A 21,725-nucleotide genomic window follows, 5' to 3' on the forward strand; every position below is an offset into this window, starting at 1 on the left:
CAGTAAAAGAGTACACATTGCAGCATGTTTCTGTCCAGTCCTGGGTTGTTATGGTGAATTTGTGCATCCCAGAAAGCTGGTGTCCAGACCATGACTGATGCTGTTGACGTGTTGTACAAGGTAACAGTTGGAAACGGCGTTACATTCTGCCCAATCTGATGATACCACATAGTCAAGTGGAGAATCGAGGAGTCTAGTTTGAAATTCCATTTGGGTCAGATGCATCATCTTAATCTTAGTGGTTATGTGCAATTAGTTTATACAACTTTTAGCTATTGTTATCGTGCAATAATCTACAATATGATGTTACGACAAGTACGTTTTCTTGGTTAAGACTTACTATTACTTCATCCACTACCAGTGTTAACAAAAAAGATCCTTAAGTTCAATATACAAAAGAGGACTGGTGGCAGCACTCTATTCCAACCACAAGTTGCCAGTGATTGGTTCTGCAAATATATGAAATAGTGGTCAGGGTTGGGTCATTGCTTAAATACTCCAAGGTAACAGCAGAAAAATAAATAAACATTTGACTCAAAACAAGTGAGTTTAGCGAATGCTGTGACACAGGAATCAGGGCTGGAATTTCAAATTATTATATGTATGTATAAATAACTTAGAAGAGGAAAAATAAAAAAAGAACATCTTCTCTAAGTGTGGAGAGATTGCAGAGCTCTGAACTAGAGACATCTGGGTGTCCTCATAGAAAATGCACAAAGGTAGAGCAAATATTTAGTAAAGCTAATAGAATATTATTGTTTATTATAGGGGAATTAAATACAGAGGTAAGGAGGTTATGCTGCACATCAGCGTAAAAGACAAGACTGAAGTGTTTGAAGCCACACTCAGAATTGCCAAATGGATTGCCTATCTTAACTTTCTCTTGAGGTTCTCAACATCACAGATGTCAGTCTTCCAGTCCATGTCTGGAATATCGTGTACAGCACTGCTCTCCCTATTTAAAGAAGGATGTAAATGCATTGGAAGCAGTTCAATGAAGATATAATTAATGCATATCTAGAATGCAAGTTTGAGCAGATTAGGCTTGTATTTGCTGAACTTTAGAAGAATAAGAAGGAAGTTGATTAAAACATACAGAATCATGAGAGGTTCTGACAGGATGGATGCAGAAAGGATGCTTCCTCTTGTGTGAAAAACTAGAACTAGGATCACTGCTTCAAGATAAGGGGCTATCCATTTAAGACAGAGATAAGGCAAATGCTTTTCTAACAAATGGTCACAAATTTTTTGAACACTCGCCTCACAAGGTGATAGAAACGTAATTATTGAATATTCTTAAGACAAAAGCAGATATATTTCTGTAGTGATAGTGATGTCTTTAAAACAACAATCTAAGAGAGATGATTTTGGATGCTAATGGGAATTTGTCTGCATTGGGAGACTACAGTTGAAAAGTGTGATGCTGAAAAAGCACAGCTGGTCAGGCAGCACGCGAGAAGCAGGAGAGTCGAAGTTTCAAGCATGATCTCTTCATCAGGAATGAGGAGGTGGCCCAAGGGGGCCGAGAGATAAACGGGGGTGGGCTGCTGGAGGGAAAGTAGCTGGGAATGCAATAGGTAGAGGTGATAGGTTGGAGAGGACAGTGAACGGGTAAGTGGGAAGGAAGATTGATAGGTATGACAGTTAAGCAGAGACCATTCCCTCTGTGACTCCCTTGTTAGGTCCATGCCCCCCACCAACCCACCCACCACTTCCAGCACGTTCCCTTGCCACCGCAAGAAGTGCAAAACCTGCGCCCACACCTCCCCCCTCACCTCTGTCCAAGGCCCCAAAGGATTCTTTTTAAGGAGAGTTACCTATACTTCCACACATATCATCTACTGTGTCCATTGATCACGATGTGGTCTCCTCTACACTGGGGAGACAGGATGCCAACTTGCGGAACATTTCAGAGAACATCTCTGGCGGACACACACTAAACAACCCCACCGCCCTGGGTCAAACACTTTAACTCCCCGTTCCATTCTGCCAAGTACATGCAAGCCCTGGGTCTCCTCCACCACCAAACTCTAGCCACCCGACACCTGGAGGTAAAATGCCTCATCTTCCGTCTTGGGACCCTCCAATCACAAGGGATCAATGTCCATTTCACCAGTTTCCTCATTTGCCCTCCCCTCACCTTTTCCCAGATCCAAACTTCCAACTCAGCACCGCCCCTTAAATTGTCATCCATCTTCCTTCCCACCTATCCCCCTCCACCCTCCTCTCCGACCCATTACCTCTAAGTAACACATTCCCAGCTACTTTCCCTCCAGCCCCATCCCTCCCCCACCCCAATTTATCTCTCAGCCGCCTTGGGACACCCCCTCATTCCTGATGAAGAGCTCATGCTTGAAACGTCAACTTTCCTGCTCCTCGGATACTGCCTTTTCCAGCACCACGCTTTTCAATTCTGCTCTCCAGCATCTGCAGTCTTCACCTACTCCTGGGAGAGTTTACAGGTGAAAAAAGTAAGCAGTAGAGTAAACAACAGACTTTTAGATAGAAAATTTGGTATTTCTTTTCTTTTTATTATGGGAAATACTCATAACTTGCAAGCTTTTTTTTGTTTAGATTTAGTTTGGGCAGTTCAGCAGGTTTCTTAGCTAAAGTTTGATGTATAAAGCAGTTGCTCCTAAGAAAGGGAGAAGCTAGTTTAGAGCTGAAAATGTGTTGCTGGAAAAGCGCAGCAGGTCAGGCAGCATCCAAGGAACAGGAGAATCGACGTTTCAGGCATAAGCTTAGTTTAAAATTGTTAAAAATACGAGACCTCGTATTAAGGAGTTAAATTTAAAACTGCAGACAAATTTAACTAAAACCAAGAGAGGTTATTTGAAGCTGAAAAAATTTAAATTCAATTACATGAGGCATTTGATAAGGTTCCCCATGGTAGGCTTATGCGGAAAGTCAGGAGGCATGGGATAGAGGGAAATTTGGCCAATTGGATAGAAAACTGGCTAACCGGTCGAAGTCAGAGAGTGGTGGTAGATGTTAAATATTCAGCCTGGAGCCCAGTTACAAGTGGAGTTCTGCAGGGATCAGTTCTGGGTCCTCTGCTGTTTGTAATTTTTATTAATGACTTGGATGAGGGAGTCGAAGGGTGGGTCAGTAAATTTGCAGATGATACGAAGATTGGTGGAGTTGTGGATAGTGAGGAGGGCTGTTATCGGCTGCAAAGGGACTTAGATATGATGCAGAGGGCTGAGGAGTGGCAGATGGAGTTCAACCCTGCCAAGTGTGAGGTTGTCCATTTTGGAAAGACAAATAAGAATGCGGAATACAGGGTTAACGATAGGGTTCTTAGTAAGGTGGAGGAACAGAGGGATCTTGGGGTCTATGTTCATAGATCTTTGAAAGTTGCCACTCAGGTGGATAGAGCTTGTAAGAAGGTCTATGGTGTATTAGCGTTCATTAGCAGAGGGATTGAATTTAAGAGTCATGAAGTGATGTTGCAGCTGTACAGCACTTTGGTTAGGCCACATTTGGAGTACTGTGTGCAGTTCTGGTCGCCTCACTTTAGGAAAGATGTGGAAGCTTTGGAGAGGGTGCAGAGAAGATTTACCAGGATGTTGCCTGGAATGGAGAATAGGTCGTACGAGGATAGGTTGAGAGTGCTAGGCCTTTTCTCGTTGGAACGGCGAAGGATGAGGGGTGACTTGATAGAGGTTTATAAGATGATCAGAGGAATAGATAGAGTAGACAGTCAGAAACCTTTTCCCCGGGTACAACAGAGTGTTACAAGGGGACATAAATTTAAGGTGAAGGGTGGACGGTATAGGGGAGATGTCAGGGGTGGGTTCTTTACCCAGAGAGTGGTGGGGGCATGGAATGCGCTGCCTGTGGGAGTGGCAGAGTCAGAATCATTGGTGACCTTTAAGCGGCAATTGGATAGGTACATGGATGGGTGCTTAAGCTAGGACAAATGTTCGGCACAACATCGTGGGCCGAAGGGCCTGTTCTGTGCTGTATTGTTCTATGTTCTATGTTCTATGAGGAATCAAGGAAGAAGCTATCAGATTCTCACCAATTGAAGCCACAGCTGTCAAACCCTGTCTCTGATATTTGAGTACTCTAATGGAATATTGTGGGGATTAATGGAAACATGTTTTCATTGTCTGGTTCAAATGTTTTAAACATGGGTTATAAGTAAATAGTTTGGCTTGTTCTTCAATTCTTTTGTATAAATAATATATGTTTTATTCTTAAACTCAAATCTGCATCATTGCACACGAAACATTAAGTAAATCTACCTTGTAGAAAGCCAAAAAAAAACCCAACATATGATCTATCAAGCCAGATTTCAGTTTTGTCCATTGATAACATCAGCTGGGATAATTATATAAGTAATGGTTGAAAGTAGTGGATATTGCAAAGGCTATGTATCTTGACAACATTTCAGTAATGCTACTGATATATATTCCAAATAACTATGCCCTAAGCCAATCTATTCCAATAATAGCTACAATATTGGTATCTACTCAACAATGTGAAAAATTCCTCAGCTATGTCTTTTATATTAGAAGCACACAACATTTGGTAAATTATTACATTCTCAGGGATCATCTACTAAGCAGCACTTGCAAAGGAGTAGCCTGCTCACTGACACTCAGTACAGGATCTGCCAGGGTTACTCAGCTCCTGGTTTCATTACGGGTTTGGTGAGTGAGAGTGCCTTTCCATGACAAGAAGTCAGAATTTTACTGAGGCAAGGAGCCTCAACAGAACTGGATTTGGGGGGGTGGCGGGGGTGGTGGCAGCAGCAGCTTTGGGGGCAGGGGGGTCCTCTCTGCTTGTTGGACTCATACCAAGCACAAAGATGACTGGGATTGTGGGAGGATAATCATCTCAGCCTCAAGATATCACTGCATGAGTTTCTCAGTTATAGTGTCCCAGGCCAATCACCTTCAGCTGTTTTATCAAATGAATTTCCTTCCATCAGAAGTTCAGAAGTGAGGATGATCATTTATAACTGTACAACATTTAGTGCTACACTGTGCCTAAACCCTCTGCCATGCACTACTACCAAACAGACCCCAGATATGAGCTTTCTGTCATACATTGCTAGTTTGGGTTTGTTCCAGAGTGCTACCTTCAGTTTTATTTTGTATATGAATAAGGGAGTGTTCAGGTGAGTGATAGAGAATGAATCATTAGTGAGTCTTAATAAGAGAAGGCACTTGTACTAACAACAAGATGTAGTCTAATGCATAATAGATAAAAGTTACACTGGCTACTTTATAACTATAACTATACTATAACTATCAGAAACTAGAGATGATACATCTGACCCCATCAGGATCTACATCATGGAATATGGCTGTTCTGTTGTAACAAGTACTTTCCTCCTTGCAGTATCCAGATTTTTACACCAAGATGAACAGTGAGGTCCAGTGGGTTGTGTTGTTCATTCCCACTCTCAGCACCTACCTTTCCATTGTTTTCTTTCATCATAGAATCCCTATAGTGTGGAAACAGGTCATTTGGTCCATTCGGTCCTCGGTGACCCTCCAAAGAATATCCCATTCCCCCACCCCCCAATCCCAACTCTGTAACCTTGTATTTTGCAGGCTAATCCACTTAGCCTGCACATTCCTGGACACTATGGGCAATTTAGTATAGCCAATCCACCCAACTGCACACCTTTGAATTGAGGAGGAAACCAGAAAACCTGGAGGAAACCCACGCAGACACAGAGAGAGAATATGCAAACACAGACAGTCACCCGATGGTGGAATTGAACCCAGGTCCCTGGTGCTGTGAGGCAGTAGTGCTAACCACTGAGTCACTATGCTGCCCCAGTCATCTGGTGACTTTGATCTTTGGTGATAATAGGGATAGAAAACATTTCCACCTTTCCTGTAAAGTCTTCCCATTGGCAGTATGAAATAATTCTCTTATGCCTTTCTTCCTTTTGTGTTTGACCATGACTCAAGATACCCAATTAAATCTTCTACTGGTTGTTATTCAAGCTGGGGCATGTCATCTCATCACTTTTTTTTCAGTCATGGTATTTAATCTTATACGAGACTGAAACTTATTCTCTGTGAACACAAGGTGCTCCTTTTTATCTCTATTCTTCCAAGTGCTATTAATTTAAAGTTTATTTACCATTGCCTTCAGGGATCTTTAATTTTCTTTCTGGAGCTCCACTGCTCCCCAGCAAAGCCTCAGATCAGGACAGCCCCTACAGTTACTTTTTGCTTTTGGACTCCATTTCTACCAACTGTGACTATTTGCTCTGTTCCTAGCTGGCACTCTGGCATAAACCTTTCACCAGCTCTGAGGTGAAGGTTTAAACCCAGAACACTGACAGCTTTTTGCCTTGCAATTCTTTGCCTGAGATCTGCAGACTGCTTCTCTGCTCAACCACTTGCAGCTCTGACTGACTGAGAACTCTTAAAATGGTGAACATGCAAACCTAGGAATTAGGAGCAGGAGCACACTACTCAACCCCTCAAGCCTGCTCTACCATTCAGTAAGATCATAGTTGATCTTATATAAGTCAGTCAACAAACCAGAAACAACATCAACATAGGAATACTCCATTATTACAACTTCTTGAAATAATCATTTGTTTTCAGATAAATACAAGGCCTGAAGTACTGAAGCCAAACTGTTTTCTGGGAAGGAAACAAAACAGTAACTCTCTTCTGAACTGCTTGAAGCTCATTTACATCTTTTTTTTTAAATAAGGAAACTAATACTGTAAATGTACTCCAGCTCTGGTCTCACAAATGCCATGTATAACTGAAGCATAGCCTCCCTGCATTTGTATTTAATTCCTCTCACAATAACAATCACATTCTATGAGATTTCCTAATTCTTTGCTGTACCTGCATACTAGCCTTTTGTGATTCATGCACTAGGCCAACCAGATCCCTCTGCATCTCAAGGTTCTGCAGTCTCTCAATATTTTGATAATGTTTCTTTTTCAGTCCTCCTGCTAAGATGGACAATTTCACTATTTCCCACATTATACTTCTTTTGTCAGATCTTTGCCTATTCATTTAATACATTTACTTCCCTTTATAGTTTTCTTATGTCCTTCCTGAAAACTTGCTGAATTATTTTCATAGCAAATTTAACAATCGCACCCTTTAGCCCCTTCATCCAAGTTACTTGCATCGATTGGAAAAAGTTGACACCTCAGCACTTATCCCTGTTGCTCACCACTCATTACAGCATACCAACCTGTAAATGACCTACTTATGCCTATTTTCTGTTTCTTGTTAATTAGCCAATCTTCTCCCCATTCTGATATGTTACCCTTTAGATCAGGAGCTTCTTTTTCCACAATCTTATGGACCACTTTATCAAATGCCTCTGGAAATCCAGTATAGTATCTAGACTGGTTCCCCTTCATTCACAGAACATATTATTTCTTCAAAGAACTCTAATAGATTGGATAAACATGATTTACCTTTTACAAAATCATGTTGCCTCTGAATGATTACCTTGAACTTTTCTAAGTGCTCTGCTAAAATTATTTTAATAATAGCTTCAAACATTCTCTCGATTATAGATGTTAAGCTAATTGACCAGCAGTTTCCTGCTATTCATCTTGTTCCCTTCTAAATAGCTGAGATGAGACAAGACATATCAGACTGGAGTAAAAGGAACATCAATTTATGAATCAGGAAATGAGAATACTGATTGTTTGGGCCATTATTAGCACAGAGATGAAGCAGGAATAGTGAATTGTCCCAGTTCTTCCCTCCCTTTCATTTCTTGATTTATAGCAATTTCTGAATGTTATTTGTATCCTCTGTAGTGAACATGAATGAAAAAAAAGTTCAATCATCTGCTGCTTCCTTATTTTCCACTATTAATTTCTCACTTTCCATAGGACTAATGCTCACTTTGTCAACAATTCTTTTCAAAACATCTACAGAAATTCTTATTATTTTTGAATTTCTAGCTAATTTTCTCTTGTACTAACTTTCCCTCTTTATTAATGTTTCAGTCATTCTTTACTGTTCTGAAAGTTAAATTTTGAATTTCATTTTCTAATGTTAATTCTTTTATATCATCAGGTTTCCCAAATACTCACTTTTTTATATATATGCCTTTCCAACATTTTAAAGAAAACTTCAAAAGTAGTGTTTCTGGAGGGATTATTTATACAACAAAAAAATCATGTAGAAGATAAAATAAAGTTGAATTAAAAAGCATGTTTTGTGGGAGTGAAAGCAAAAGAACTTGTCTCAATAAAATACAACAAAAATAGATTGCAGACTAATTGGTGATTTGCATGATGTGATTTTATAATTTGGCTTGATTAAGATTAAATTCCACACTTAATGGGAAACTGTTGAAGGTCACAACAAGTCTAAATGTCAGGATCTAGCCAATAATTTTACCAAAGTCACAGAATTTAGCTCTGTTTGAATAGAGCTCTACCCAAATTTGATTATCTCTACTTGGACATATGTGTAACTATTTTTCAAAAAGATGATACCCTATACAATCATGCACAACTGAAGACTTAACTGTGATAGTATTCACCACAGTAACACTCTCCAAACGTATCAAAAGCAATAGAGAACTTTGAAGCATAAGTTCTAATGGCTCTGCAAAATCTTGAAATCTATTTTACAATCAACACAGGTGCCACAGGAATAATACAACTAAATCCAATATGTAAATATGTTCCTCTCTGTTCAAAGTAAATACAGAAAATAATGAATTATTTAAACTCAGTACAATTAGTACAAAACAAGCTCTAGCGCCATCATCTGTAAATTTCTTTCAAAGTACTTCAAAGCAAATATTTCTTTGGCAGACATGGCTCTTCTGAGGATTGTCTAATCTCATCTATAAGAATAAATTCTCAGGTGAATCAAGCCTTTATACTCAAGATTCTTCAGTTAAGGGATCAGTGAAAAGCAGAATTATTCTATTATTAACACGAGGTCAAACCCTTGTTTGGGAGAAGGACTGCCTTGGGCTATTGTAATTGTTTATTCCGTACAAAAAAAAAGCTATAGTTGCCCTAGGTCATATTTTTTCAATAAAAGGGAACGAAATCATTCTATAATTGGATTACTTCCCTTGTAGATTTCTAACTGACAAGACTGCAACCACAGTTCTCAGTTAGTCACTAATTTTGTACACAGCTGTTCCACTCAGAGTCATATAGCATGGAAACAGACCTTTCGGTCCAACTTATCCATACCGACCAGATATTCTCAATTAATCTAGTCCCATTTGCCATTGGCCCTCTAAACTCATCCTATTCAAGTATCCAGTCAGATGCCTTTTAAATGTTGTAATTGTACCAGCCTTCACCACTTCCTCCAGCAGCTCATAACATACACGCACCTCTTGCTGCGTGAAAAAGATGCCACTTAGGTCCCTTTTAAATCTATCCCCTTTCAACTTAAACCTATGCCCTCTAGTTTTGGACTCCCCTAACCAAGGAAAAAGACCTCGGCTATTCAATTATTCATGCCTCTCATGATTTCATGAACAAGGTCACCCCTCAGCTTCTGATGCTCTAGGGAAAAAATAGTTCCAGCACATTGAGCCCCTCCCTGTAGCTCAAACGTTCAACCCTGCAACATTCTTGCAAATTTTTTCTGAACCTTTTTCAAGTTTAACAACATTTGCCCTATAGCAGAGAGACCAGAAGTGAATGCAGTATTCCAAAAGTGGTCTAACCAACATCCTGTTTAGCCGCAACATGACGTCCCAACTTCTATACTCAATGCATTGATCAATAAAGGCAATTGTTCCAAATGCCTTCTGCATTATCCTGTCTATCTGTGACTCCACTTTCAAGGAACTATGCACCTGCACCCCTAGGTCTCTTCATTCAACAGCATTCTCCAGGCCCCTACCTTTAACTCTGTACGTTCTGCCCTGATTTGCCTTACCAAAATGAAACACCTCACATTTATCTAAATTAAACTCCATCTGCCACTCCTCGGCCCATCTGATCAAGGTCTTGTAGTACTCCGAGATAACCTTCTTCACTGTGTACTACACCACCTATTTTGGTGTCATCTGCAACTTATTAACCATACCTCCTGTATTCACATCCAAATCATTTATATTAATGATAAAAAGCAGCGAACCTAGCACCAATCCTTATGGCACACCACCGGTCACAGCCATCCAGTCCGAAAGGCAACCCTCCACCACCACCCTCTGTCTCCTACTTTCAAGCCAATTTTGTATCCAAATGGTGAGCTCTCCCTGGATTCCATGTGATCTAACCTTCTAATCAGTCTACCATGCAGAACCTTGTCAACCACATTGCTGAATCCATATAGATAACATCCACCACTCTGCCTTCATCAATCTTCTTTGTCACCTCTTTAAAAGTCTCAATCAAGTTAGTGAGACACTATTTCCCATGGAGAAAGTGAGGACTGCAGATGCTGGAGATCAGAGCTGAAAATGTGTTGCTGGAAAAGCGCAGCAGGTCAGGCAGCATCCAAGGAACAGGAGAATCGACGTTTCGGGCATAAGCCCTTCTTCAGCACTATTTCCCATGCACAAAGCTTTGCTGACTATCCGTAATCAGTCCTTGCCTTTCCAAATACATATAAATCCTATCCCTCAGAATCCCTCCAACTACTTACCCATCACTGATGTCAGACTCACCCGTCTACAGCTTCCTGGATTTACCTTCCCAACTTTCTCAAATAATAGTACCACGTCAGCCAACCTGCAGTTTTCTGGAAACTTATAGGTGGCTGTCGATGATACAAGTATCACAGCACTTGTGCATAGGTACCCAAGTAGTACCATCATCGGTTTTAAGATAAAACTCTGAAATATAATCTGAAGCAAATATATAAACTACATAGAGCCAGTTCTAACAAAATTTTCAAAAGTGTTGAAATTATTATTTTAGATCACCAAAACAAGACCTCGAATTGTGGTATATTCCCTCAGAAGGTAAAGATAGGGCAAACAAACAGAGCTTTCTGGATTAAAAAGGCGATAGGGATTAAAATAATGAAGAACAAGTTTGCGTACAATAGGTATCAGGTTGAAAATACAACTGAGAACTAAGGTGAATACAGAAGGAAGGTAGAAAAATAGGGATTATAAATAAAGATTAGTATATAACATAAAGGGGAATCTCAAAAGACCTCTACAGACAGTTTAACATAAAAAAACAGTGGTTAAAAAGAGGAGCAAGATTGATTAGAGACCAAAAAAGGGATTTATGCATGGAGGCTGGGAGCATATCTAAGGTGTTAAATGGATATTTTGCACCTGGTTTTACTAAGGAAGGAATTTCTGCTAGGGACACTACAACTGAGAAAGAAATTGTCACCACAGAGGTTAACATTGACAAGGACATATTGGATAAGTTGCCAGTACTTAAAGTTCATAAACCAGGACTGAATGAAGTATATCCAAGGATATTGAAGGAAGTGAGAGAGTGAAAATTGCAAAGGCACTGGCAATAATCTTTTAACGTTTCCTGGACTCAGGGGTGATGCCAGAGGACTGCAGATTTGCAAATGTAACATCCTTTTACAGAAGAAGGTTGTAAGGATAAGCCCAGCAATTTCAGACAAGTCAGTTGAATTTCAGTAGTGAGGAAACTACATGAAACAATTGTTTGGGATAGAATTAATAGTCCTATAGAAAATGTTGGTTAATTAGGGACAGCCAGCATGAATTTCTTAATGGCAAATACATGTTCAACTAAACTGCTGTAGTTTTTAAAAGGCCAGAGAGAAGAAGAGTGTCGGTAAGGATGATGCTGATTATATGATGTACATGGACTTCAAAAGGCATTTGATACAGTGACACCCATGTGAGCAAAAGCTATAGTTCATGGAGTTAATGAGACAATAGCAGCATGGACACAAAATTAGATGCCAAATACCAACTAGAGTAATGTTTAACCTGATGTGGAGATGTTGGTGTTCGACTGGGGTGGCGAAAGTCAGAAATCACATGACATCAGGTTATAGTCCAACAGGTTTATCTAAAATCAAGATTTCAGAGCACGGATCCTTCACCAGGTGAAGTCTATGTCTATTAATGATTAGTAAATATTGTTTGAGCTGGAGGAAGGTTTGTAGAAGAGTTCCCCAAGGGTTAGTTTCACAACCCTTGCTTTTCCTGATATATAAATGGTCTAAACTGTTGTGTGCAAGAGTTCATTTCAAAGTCTATTGATTAAACAAGAGCTGGAAGCATTGCAAACTGTGAAGAGGTTGGTGTAAACCTACAAAGGACATTGACTGAGCAGATAGATGACAGATGGAGTTCAATGCGGAGAAAAGCAAAGTGATATACTCTTAAAGAACATACAAACACAGTAAAAAGTAAAGGGTACTACCATGAAGAGTATGCAGGACCAGAGGAACCTGGATGTATATGTGCACATGTCACTAAAGGTAGCAGGACAAGTACAATGAGTTTTTAATAAAGCAATCAGTATCTGAGGATTATTAATAGGGGCATAAGTAACAAGACCACACAGATATAAAGTAATTTGCAAAAACTAAAATGTGATAAGAGAAAAAGCTTTTTCACCCAGTGAATAGTCATGGGCTGGAATGCACTGCCTAGGAAGGTGTGGGAGGCAGATTCAATTGATGCATTCAAAGGACATTAGATTATTTAAATAGCAAGAATATTCAGAAAAAACTAAGTTATAATGGTATTTAGAGAGCCCGTGCAGACAAACATAAACAGGGAACAAAAGTAGACCATTTGGTCCATTGAGCCTGCTCCACTATTCAATAAGATCATGTTTGATCTGATTTTAACTTCAAGTCTACATTTGGGGAGAAACCTGGTGATCTTTTATTCCTTTGGTAATAATGAATCTTAATAGAGATTCAGAATAATCCAGAATAAGTGCTGTTTTCAATAACATTAGAACTAGAACCATTGGATAGTTGAACAAAGTGACCTAATGATTTATACAGGAATGATTTCATGTTCCATTTCAAGACATCTTCAATCAAGAGATTGAACTTCGCTTGATCCAAAAAAATCCAGAACGCTAAACAATGATTAACTAGTCATTTTAGACTCCTCTTTCAGAAGACTTTCTGAAGCTTGCAACTGTCAGAATACAATTAGTTTTGCACCAGAATTTTTTAAAAGCCTGAAAAACAATTCAGCAAAGCACTTAAACTTCCACCAAGGTGAAAAAGCGTTCTCACCTTCATCGTTTTCTCTTTTAAGATGATCTATCATATACTGAATGGGATCAGTAGGTTTATCCACAAGCAGACACTGTAGCATTCTCTGAAAGAATGAATTAATACAAAAATTAATAATGAGATTACACTCACTGTTGATAATCCTCACATATGCAATATTAGTATTGTATGTACATATATACTATGTAGGAATTCGCTAAAAGTACAATGCAAACCGAAAAAGATTTAAAATTAAACCAATTTTGGAATAAATAGATTCAATTAATTATGCATTCTCTCCTAAGATCACAAGATAGACTCTAAATAAGAGGATCTGTCAGTCCATCTTCCTTACCTGAAGATCACCCTATAATGATCTTCTTACAAAAGCATCTAATTATGTCTTAAATAATTCTAGTTTCATTATCTCAAGTATTCTCTAGCCAACCTCCAACTGCTACAAATGCAAAAATCTTATTAACTGCTTCATATAACTATGAGCTCAAATAAATTTGATCCATCGTATACAAAGATTTCTGTGAGATACTTAGTAAGGAAAATGTTGCTTATTAAATGTGCTAAAAAAGATAATTTTTAATGTACAAGTCAAATAAACAAAACTTTTCAAGTCAAATTTCACAAAAAAACACTGACAGTAATCAAATTTATGAATTTCAGTGGTAATTTCACACTTGAAGTGTCATGAGAGCCGTTAAGTAAAGATACTTCCTTACAGATATGAAAACAACAGGTAACATCCTTTGTTGATTTGTTTTTTTAAACATGAAAAGCCTGCTTCCACACTGGGAATGATATTGCACGTGTGTTGACCTAAGAGGCAGGCACTGAAAATTGGACATTTAAATCTTTAATCATAAAAGCGTAAGAACAGGACTGGGGCATTTGGCTAGTTCCATCATCATGGCTAATCTGTGACCAATCTGCCCTTGGTTTGACTTTACCCTTTATACCTTTGGTTAACAAAAATCTATCAGTCTAACATTTGAAATTAACATCTGATCCAACATCAATTAGATGATTGATCTAACATCAATTGTTGTATGGAACAGAGTTTTGAACTTCTACCAGCGTTTTCATGCAGTATTTCCTAATTTCATTCCTGACAAGCCTTAATCTTTGCCTCCATAATCAGATGGAATACTTTGTCTGTATCTATCAACTGCTGCCCCCTAAAGCATAACATTTGAAAGTTTGGAATAAAAATATCTATTTAACTCTTTCCACAGTCCATGACTAGCTCAACAACAAACTCTTTAGTCCTAAAATCCTCAGATAATCATTTTGATACTCAGATAATTGATCGGTTTAAGGATACATTATATTTACCTCAGTCAATTTTCTTTAAATAAAACATTTAATATTTTGTTGTACAATAAAATTCTTACATTAACATAAAATGACCTCACCTATGAGTTCAATTTCCTATATTCCTTGGTATCATATCATGATCAGTTATGTTTGATAAATATCATACAATAATGGGTCATTGTCATTTCTACCACAAAGTGATCTGTGAATACATTAGATTTAGTTGGTTCAAAGATCGTTTCCATTCCACGTTTTCTTCTAAACATAAGCATGATGATCAAACGAACTGTAACTATAGCAAAACCAATTGGACTGAGTCCCTCTTTCAAGCATAGAATGCTTCACTGGAACTATCCAAAATGCTAAATCATATTTTTTGCCATACTTTTTATGCATTGTGCATCTTTTATTCTACTCAAAATTATAATCTTGAACAATTTAATTACAGAAAATCAGTTGATATAAAATGGAAATACTCTGCTACTGACTCTGCCTGGAAGTTAACAAGAACAGATTACTCAGGTTTCCCCTCAGGGTTCAGGTCAGATTCATTTTGGTAGTGTCAACCATGAAAAATGAATCACAGCTTCACATCTTTCAATGAATTTTCCACTTATCCAACTGTGTTTTGACTGTTATACAATTGGCAAACACAGTTGATGTGTATCAAAAATCATGTCACAATGGGCTAAAAATTGGTTAACCCCATTTTTTGGGCATTGGAATCGACTGCCTACACATGTCCATTGATGGAGATGGGTACCACTTAAATTTCATACTGTCCTTCACATTCTTGTGCCTAAGACAAAGCACTTGCTGCACAGCTCATTGTTTGTCTGCTCAGTAGGGGACTGAGCACCATACCTAAACATATGTGGTGCAACTAGCCTTCTTTTCATAAAAGCAGTCTGCCTCTCAAAAGAAAAGCTGCAGTCCAATACAGGAGTGTATTGATTATTATTATAATATTCAGTACTAACAACAATTTAAAACAAGGAAAATGGATCAGTGGGAAGAGAAAACATTCTACAAATGTGGAGTTGGAGGTGGACAGGAGGAAAGACAATGATTCCACTGGGGCCAGGAGGATCTCGAGGACAACCTGCAAAAGTGATTGGGGGCAAGCAACTAGGAGCATCAGGAGCAATGCCACAGAAAGGCTGTTTTCCCTGGAGCATCAGAGGCTGAGAGGTGATCTTAGAGGTTTATAAAATTTTGAGAGGAGCATCGAAAGGAGTCCAGAACTAGAGGGCATAAGTTCAGGGTGAGCAGGGAAAGTTATAAAAGAGACCTAAGGGGCAACGTTTTCCCACAGAGGTTGGTGCGTGTATGAAATGAGCTACCAGAGGAAGTGGTGGAGGCTGATACAATTACAGCATTTAAAAGGATGGGTATATGAATAGGAAGGGTTTAGAGAGATATGGACCAAATGTTGGCAAATGGGACTAGATTAGGTTAGAAAACTGATTGACATGGACGGGTTGGACTGGAAGGTATTTTTCCATGCTGTATATCTCTATGACTCAATGACTGTAAGTCAAATGACTTCATGCAGATGGCCAAGGTTAGTAATTGCACTTTCATATGAATCTTCTAACCATTGTTCCATCAGCCTCTCCTGCTGCACAAAGCAATGCATTCACACTCACACAACATTGACAGTAAGCTCTCACTCCTACTATCTAGATATTCTAACACACTGTCTCACAGATACATCTTGCAACCAGCCTCCCACCCAGCTCTCACTGTCTCCACAAATCTCCAGTGTTACAGCTATGGGAGGCACGAAACCCAAAGAGACTAAACAGTCACTAACATTCTTGCATTTCTCTTGCAAAGGGTGGCACAAAATAGAAGGGGGGCAGAATAGAAAACTGGCATAGAAAAGTAGTCATGATTCGGAGATGCCGGTGTTGGACTGGGGTGTACAAAGTTAAAAATCACACAATACCAGGTTATAGTCCAACAGGTTTAATTGGAAGCACACTAGCTTTCGGAGCGACGCTCCTTCATCAGGTGATTGTGACAATCACCTGACGAAGGAGCGTCGCTCCGAAAGCTAGTGTGCTTCCAATTAAACCTGTTGGACTATAACCTGGTGTTGTGTGATTTTTAACTCGGCATAGAAAAGGAAATCTTCACCTCTTCCAATGAAGAAGATGTCGACATGAGCAAGACTGCAACACATTCCAGGACATCTAGAATTTCTGAGAACACAGAGGATGATATTACATTCCTGCTATATGCCCCTTCTCAACTTCCAACTCACTCAAATCTTGCTATCTGGCATTATGAGCAAACTGCACCTCTTATTTTCTCAGTCACCCACTTGCCTCATCCCAACCTTCTGATTTCAGACAGCCATAAACTGCCACTTGCCTTGCCATTGGCCCAGACAAAAAGGAATAGCGCAGCATCAATGAACAGGCCCCATCTCTTCTGACACTCAGCCAGGAATTTAAATATTGCCATTACATGTACATTAGAGACTGCAAAGAATTGATATCAGCTTATGTTATGTCATCGGGAATGTCTAAGCTGCAGCTAGATCAGAGATAAAGAATAAAAAGTTGAAAGAACTGTGGATGCTGGAAATCAGAAACAAAAGCAGAAATTACTGGAAAAACCCAGCAGGTTTTTGTGGACAAAAAGCAGAGTTAATATTTCGGGCCCAGTGACGCTTCTTCAGAACAAGTAAAGGACAAGTAACAGCCTACTGGAGGGCAAGTGAGTCGGATGAGAATCCCCATTTGGCAGCATGCTGCAAAACTTTCAGAGTCTTTGACACACCAAAGGTTATTCAATATTATCTGCATATTTGTTCATGGGTGCTTTAGTTAATGCTTGCACTGGTGTGCAATTCCTCCAATGGACTAGCTTTGTCCAAAATTTGGAAAATGGTCATTAGCTGAACTGGTGGAGCTATATAATAGGAAAGCATAAACAAACCTGTCTCAAAGGCTCACAGAGTATTTTCATGATTGCCCTCCTTGACAGGTTGTGCTGCATTGATACCAAAGGTCACAGGCAACACACTCATGCTTCCATTTTGCTATCTCCAATGGTGAGAATTTCACATCCTTCATCCAATGACATAACATCCAACCCTGGACCACCTTATCAAGATCAGTGTGGTGCAGCCTTAAACCAAGAGACCCAGGTTTAAGTCTCAGCTGCTCCAGAGTTGAGTAATAACAACAGTGAACAGATTGATCAGAGAATATCTATACCACTTTATTAACAACTGCGAATTACAGTCGGTTCTTGGGATCGGAAATTTATCGGCAAAGGTTAGTAACAGGAGTTAATGGTTAGAATTAGGGTTGAGAGTTTGTTGTAAGGTTGAAGGGTGGGAGCTAATGGTTAGGATGACAATTGGGAATGAGATGGGTTGAGTCAGAAACGGGCGAATTTGTAAATCTTAGGTTCAAAAGCAATCTGCAGAAAATAATTGCTTTCCTCTATCTCCCTATTTTAGACATTTAGACAGCCATTGTGATCCGACCCGAAAAAAAATGTCTACGGCTGTTAAACGAATGAGACTGGTGATCAAAAGAGAGGCACTGATCGCCAATCCTTTCAAACACAAAAAGTTAATTTATTTTCAGAAGAGACTTACGTCAAGATGGAACTAAACTAAAAAGGAGTGATATTTGAAGTCGACTTCTTAATGTTCACTGAAACGCCAAATTATCCGAACAGAACAAGAATAAAAGTTTTAACAGAAGACAAATAAAAGTAGTTATAAGCTCTATAATGACTTAAAAGTAACAGTACATGATAAACTTTGGCGCTGTTCACCTGCAGGGTCTGAAATATTCCATGTTTCTCCGCGTAGACCCCGAGCTCTGGGGAAATCCGAAGCGGCTTTTTGGTTGCGTCCATTTCTTCGAAAGTTAATTGTTTTAAATTTCCACACGAAGAAGGGAGCCTTCCAACAGGGGCCTCTGAGGCAATGCAGGTTGCCCGTTTCCGCCGTTTTCTGGATGGTTGATGCTTTTTCTCCCTCTCGCGGACGCCCGATGAGGAAGGCCACGTTACCAAGGCAACGGAACGCAAACGGATCAATGTCTTGTTGTGTTTAAATTTAATTTACACCGTCAACCTGCGAAGACGAACGAGCGGATTGTAAAAAACGACTCGCGATTTGTTGATTTGATGATTTATGGAAGATTTTCTGATGCAAAGTGCGCAAACCGTTGATCGTTGCCATGGAGATCGCGCTGTTGGTGTCTCGAGTCCTCCAGCTGACCCGGGCAGTCTTCTAAAGATGTAATGATTTTTTTTCAAAAGTTCTTTTTATTTTGTAGTTTTAATATTGTTATTAATTTTTAATTTTGTTCAATGTTGATATCTCCAACTTACAATAAATATAACCTCCTTTCTGATCACTAAATGCATCCAAATTCTGGGTTTGGAGGTACAGGAGGGAGATGTCTTCAGCAGCTATAGTCCTTTTTAGGAAAAGGGCCAAAAAAACTCAAATGAAAGGAATAATGACGTTAAATGTTTTGACATCAGATAGGAAATAATTAATTCAGGAAGCTCAGAGTGTATCAGAAGCCCTTTTCTAGAATGGACATCGAATTTTGTTGCAGCCAAATTCTAGAGAAAAAAAAACGTTATTGTAATAAAAAACAATACTAGCTAAAACAGTTAATGTTTCAAGTCCAGTGATCCTTCTACAGAACAGGGTTTCAGGTTCAAAGGGTTATATAGTCCACTTTTAATCCTATGTTTTTATGTGCATATCCTTCATTCTCTACTTCTGCAACAAATTAATGCTTATCTCACTTCAGGCTTCAGCTGTGTACTAATAAATTTACGTTAGGTTAAAGATTAGCCGGGAGAAACATCTTTAAGAAATACTGTATATCATTGTATTGCACGTTATGAAACAACGCAGTTTTTTGCTGAAAATACCGTGGGCTCCCCACAAGATGGTGCTGTTCAGCCCTCTGCCAGGGATAGTTATGAATAACTACAACAAAAATGGAAATTGCTGGAGAAATTCAGCAGATCTGGCAACATCTGTGCAGAGAAAACAAGCATTAACTCTCCAGCAATTTCTGTTTTGCTTCAGATTTCCAGTTTCTTGTTTTTTCATGAAATAAATGCAAATCTGCTTCAGGATGTGATACCAATTAGATGATGCATATGAAAAGCACTCACCTATTTATATGTGGAGATTGTGGTCAGCTCAGTTGACTGGTTTGCGATATAGAGTGATGCCAATCCATTCAAAATCTGCACAGAAAAAGCTGCTCTTGAATCTGTTGATATGTGTTTATCAAAATGTTATATTTTCTGTCTGACGGAAGAGTGCGGAAGAGAGCATGATCGGGATGGGAAGGGTCTTTGATTATACTGGTTGCTTCCCCTAGGCAGCAGGAAGTACAGATGGAATCAATAGATGGAAGGCTGGTTTGCATAATGATTGGGCTGTGTTCATGATTCTCTAATTTCTTGCAGCCTTTGGAAGAGCAGTTGTCATATCATGCTGTGATACTTTCTTTGGTGCATCAATAAAAATTGGGAAGACCTGCCAAATTTCCTTCGCCTCCTGAAGCAGTAGAGGTGTTGTTGTGCTTTCTTGACCATTGCGTCCATGTGTGAGGACCAGGACAGATTGTTGATGATCATCACTCTCAGGAACTTGATACTCTCGGCCATCTCCACCTCAACACCATTGATGCAGACATGAGCATGCCCTCCACTCTGCTTCCTAAATGACTAGCTCCTTAATTATGTTGATGTTGATGGAGATATTGTTGTCTTTACACCATGCCTTTAAGCACTCAATCTTTTTTCTGTACTCTATCTTGAGATCCAACCTACAATGATGGTGTCATCAGCAAACCGACAAATGGAGTTGGGTGGAATTTGAACACATAGTCATAAGTGTATAAGGAGTACACAATAGGGCTGAATATACAACCTTGTGGGGCACCAACGTTGAGGTTTATCGTTGAGGAGGTGTTATGGCCTATTCTTACTGATTGTGGCCAATGGGTCAGGAAGTTGAAGATCCAGTTACAGAGAGGGGAGCTAAGATATAATGTTCAGTGTTTGGAGATGAGTTTCTTTGAAATTATGGTGTTGAAGATGGAGCTGCAGTCAATAAATAGGAGCCTGATGTAGGTTTCCTTGTTATCCAAATGTTCCAGGGATGAGTGTAGAGCCAGGAAGATGGCACCTGCCATGGAACTATTCTGCCAGGAGGTGAATTGCAAAGGATCAAGGCCATCTGGGGGGCTAGAATTGATGTGAGCCATGACTACCTCGCAAAGCACTTCATAATTATGGAGGTCAGAGCCACCAGGCAGTAGTCATTGAGGAACGCTATGTGATTTTTCTTTGGCACCGGGATGGTGATGGCCATCTTGGTGGGGTCTTCAGATCAAAGTAAGGAGAGGTTAAAGATGGTTTGTGAATACTCCTGCCAATTGGTTCACACAGGATATGAGTACGCGGCCAGGACTCCATCTGTGCCAGTCCCTTTCCATGGGTTCATTCTCAAAAAGGCCGATCTCACATCTATGGTGGTGACCATGGGTACAGGTGCATATGAGGCTGTTAGGAAAGGTAACATCGTTTCACTGGCCTTCTGTTTAAAGCAAGCATAGAATACATTGAGCTAATTGGGCAGGGATGTATTGTTGCTTGTCGACTCTGTTCGACTTTGCCATGTAGTCAATTACAAGAAAGTGAGGACTGCAGATGCTTGAGATCAGAGTCAAAGAGTGTGGCGCTGGAAAAGCAAACCAGTCAGGCAGCATACGAGGAGCAGGAGAGTTGACATTTCAAGCATAAGCGCTTCATCAGGAAAAGCTCGAAACATTGACCCTCCTGCTCCTCGGATGCTGACTGACTGGCTGTGCGTTTCCAGCACCACATTCTTCGATGTAGTCAATTATGTCATGTCGGCCTTACAACAAATAACAGGTATCCACGTGGTTAGTCTGCATTGCTTGTCAGTGTTTCTAATAGCCTTAGAACATAGAATATTACAGCGCTGAACAGGCTCTTTGGCTCTCGATGTTGCACTGATCTGTGAAACCAATCTGAAGCACATCTAACCTACGCTATTCCATTATAATGCAAAGGATCACTCAACTTGAACACCTCAGATCTGGCCCTAGAATCTATAGCCTTTTGATGAAGTAAGAGTTACCTCTCCAGCACCCTCTGTGAGCAAAAGTGCTTTCCAATTTCATTTCTGAAAGGACGTGTTCTAATTTTAAGATGGTATCCCCTTGTTCTGGACTGTCC

At 39.6% G+C, this 21,725-nt stretch overlaps 2 protein-coding genes across 5 annotated transcripts in view; one reads left to right on the forward strand and one right to left on the reverse strand.

Moving 5' to 3' along the window:
* Nucleotides 1-18,388, reverse strand: part of ak8 (adenylate kinase 8) — a 179,600-nt gene extending 161,212 nt beyond the window's left edge. Inside the window, exons 1-2 of the mRNA XM_043720309.2 lie at nucleotides 18,255-18,388; nucleotides 13,146-13,230 (exon numbers count right to left, since the gene is read on the reverse strand). Of these exons, the coding sequence (XP_043576244.1) occupies nucleotides 13,146-13,230; nucleotides 18,255-18,338 (169 nt within the window). The 5' untranslated portion in view covers nucleotides 18,339-18,388. The remainder of the gene's footprint in view (nucleotides 1-13,145; nucleotides 13,231-18,254) is intronic.
* A 204-nt stretch (nucleotides 18,389-18,592) lies between these two features.
* The window catches only part of spaca9 (sperm acrosome associated 9), a 46,595-nt gene continuing 43,462 nt past the window's right edge, over nucleotides 18,593-21,725 (forward strand). For all 4 annotated transcript variants that reach the window (XM_087998372.1, XM_087998373.1, XM_087998374.1 and 1 more), the window contains exon 1: nucleotides 18,593-18,725. The gene's annotated coding sequence lies outside the window, so the exon portion shown is untranslated. The remainder of the gene's footprint in view (nucleotides 18,726-21,725) is intronic.

Source organism: Chiloscyllium plagiosum, unplaced genomic scaffold (assembly GCF_037043375.1).
Source record: "Chiloscyllium plagiosum isolate Xiang-an unplaced genomic scaffold, Cpla_swu_hap1 HiC_scaffold_21, whole genome shotgun sequence".
Classification (NCBI taxonomy): domain Eukaryota; kingdom Metazoa; phylum Chordata; class Chondrichthyes; order Orectolobiformes; family Hemiscylliidae; genus Chiloscyllium; species Chiloscyllium plagiosum.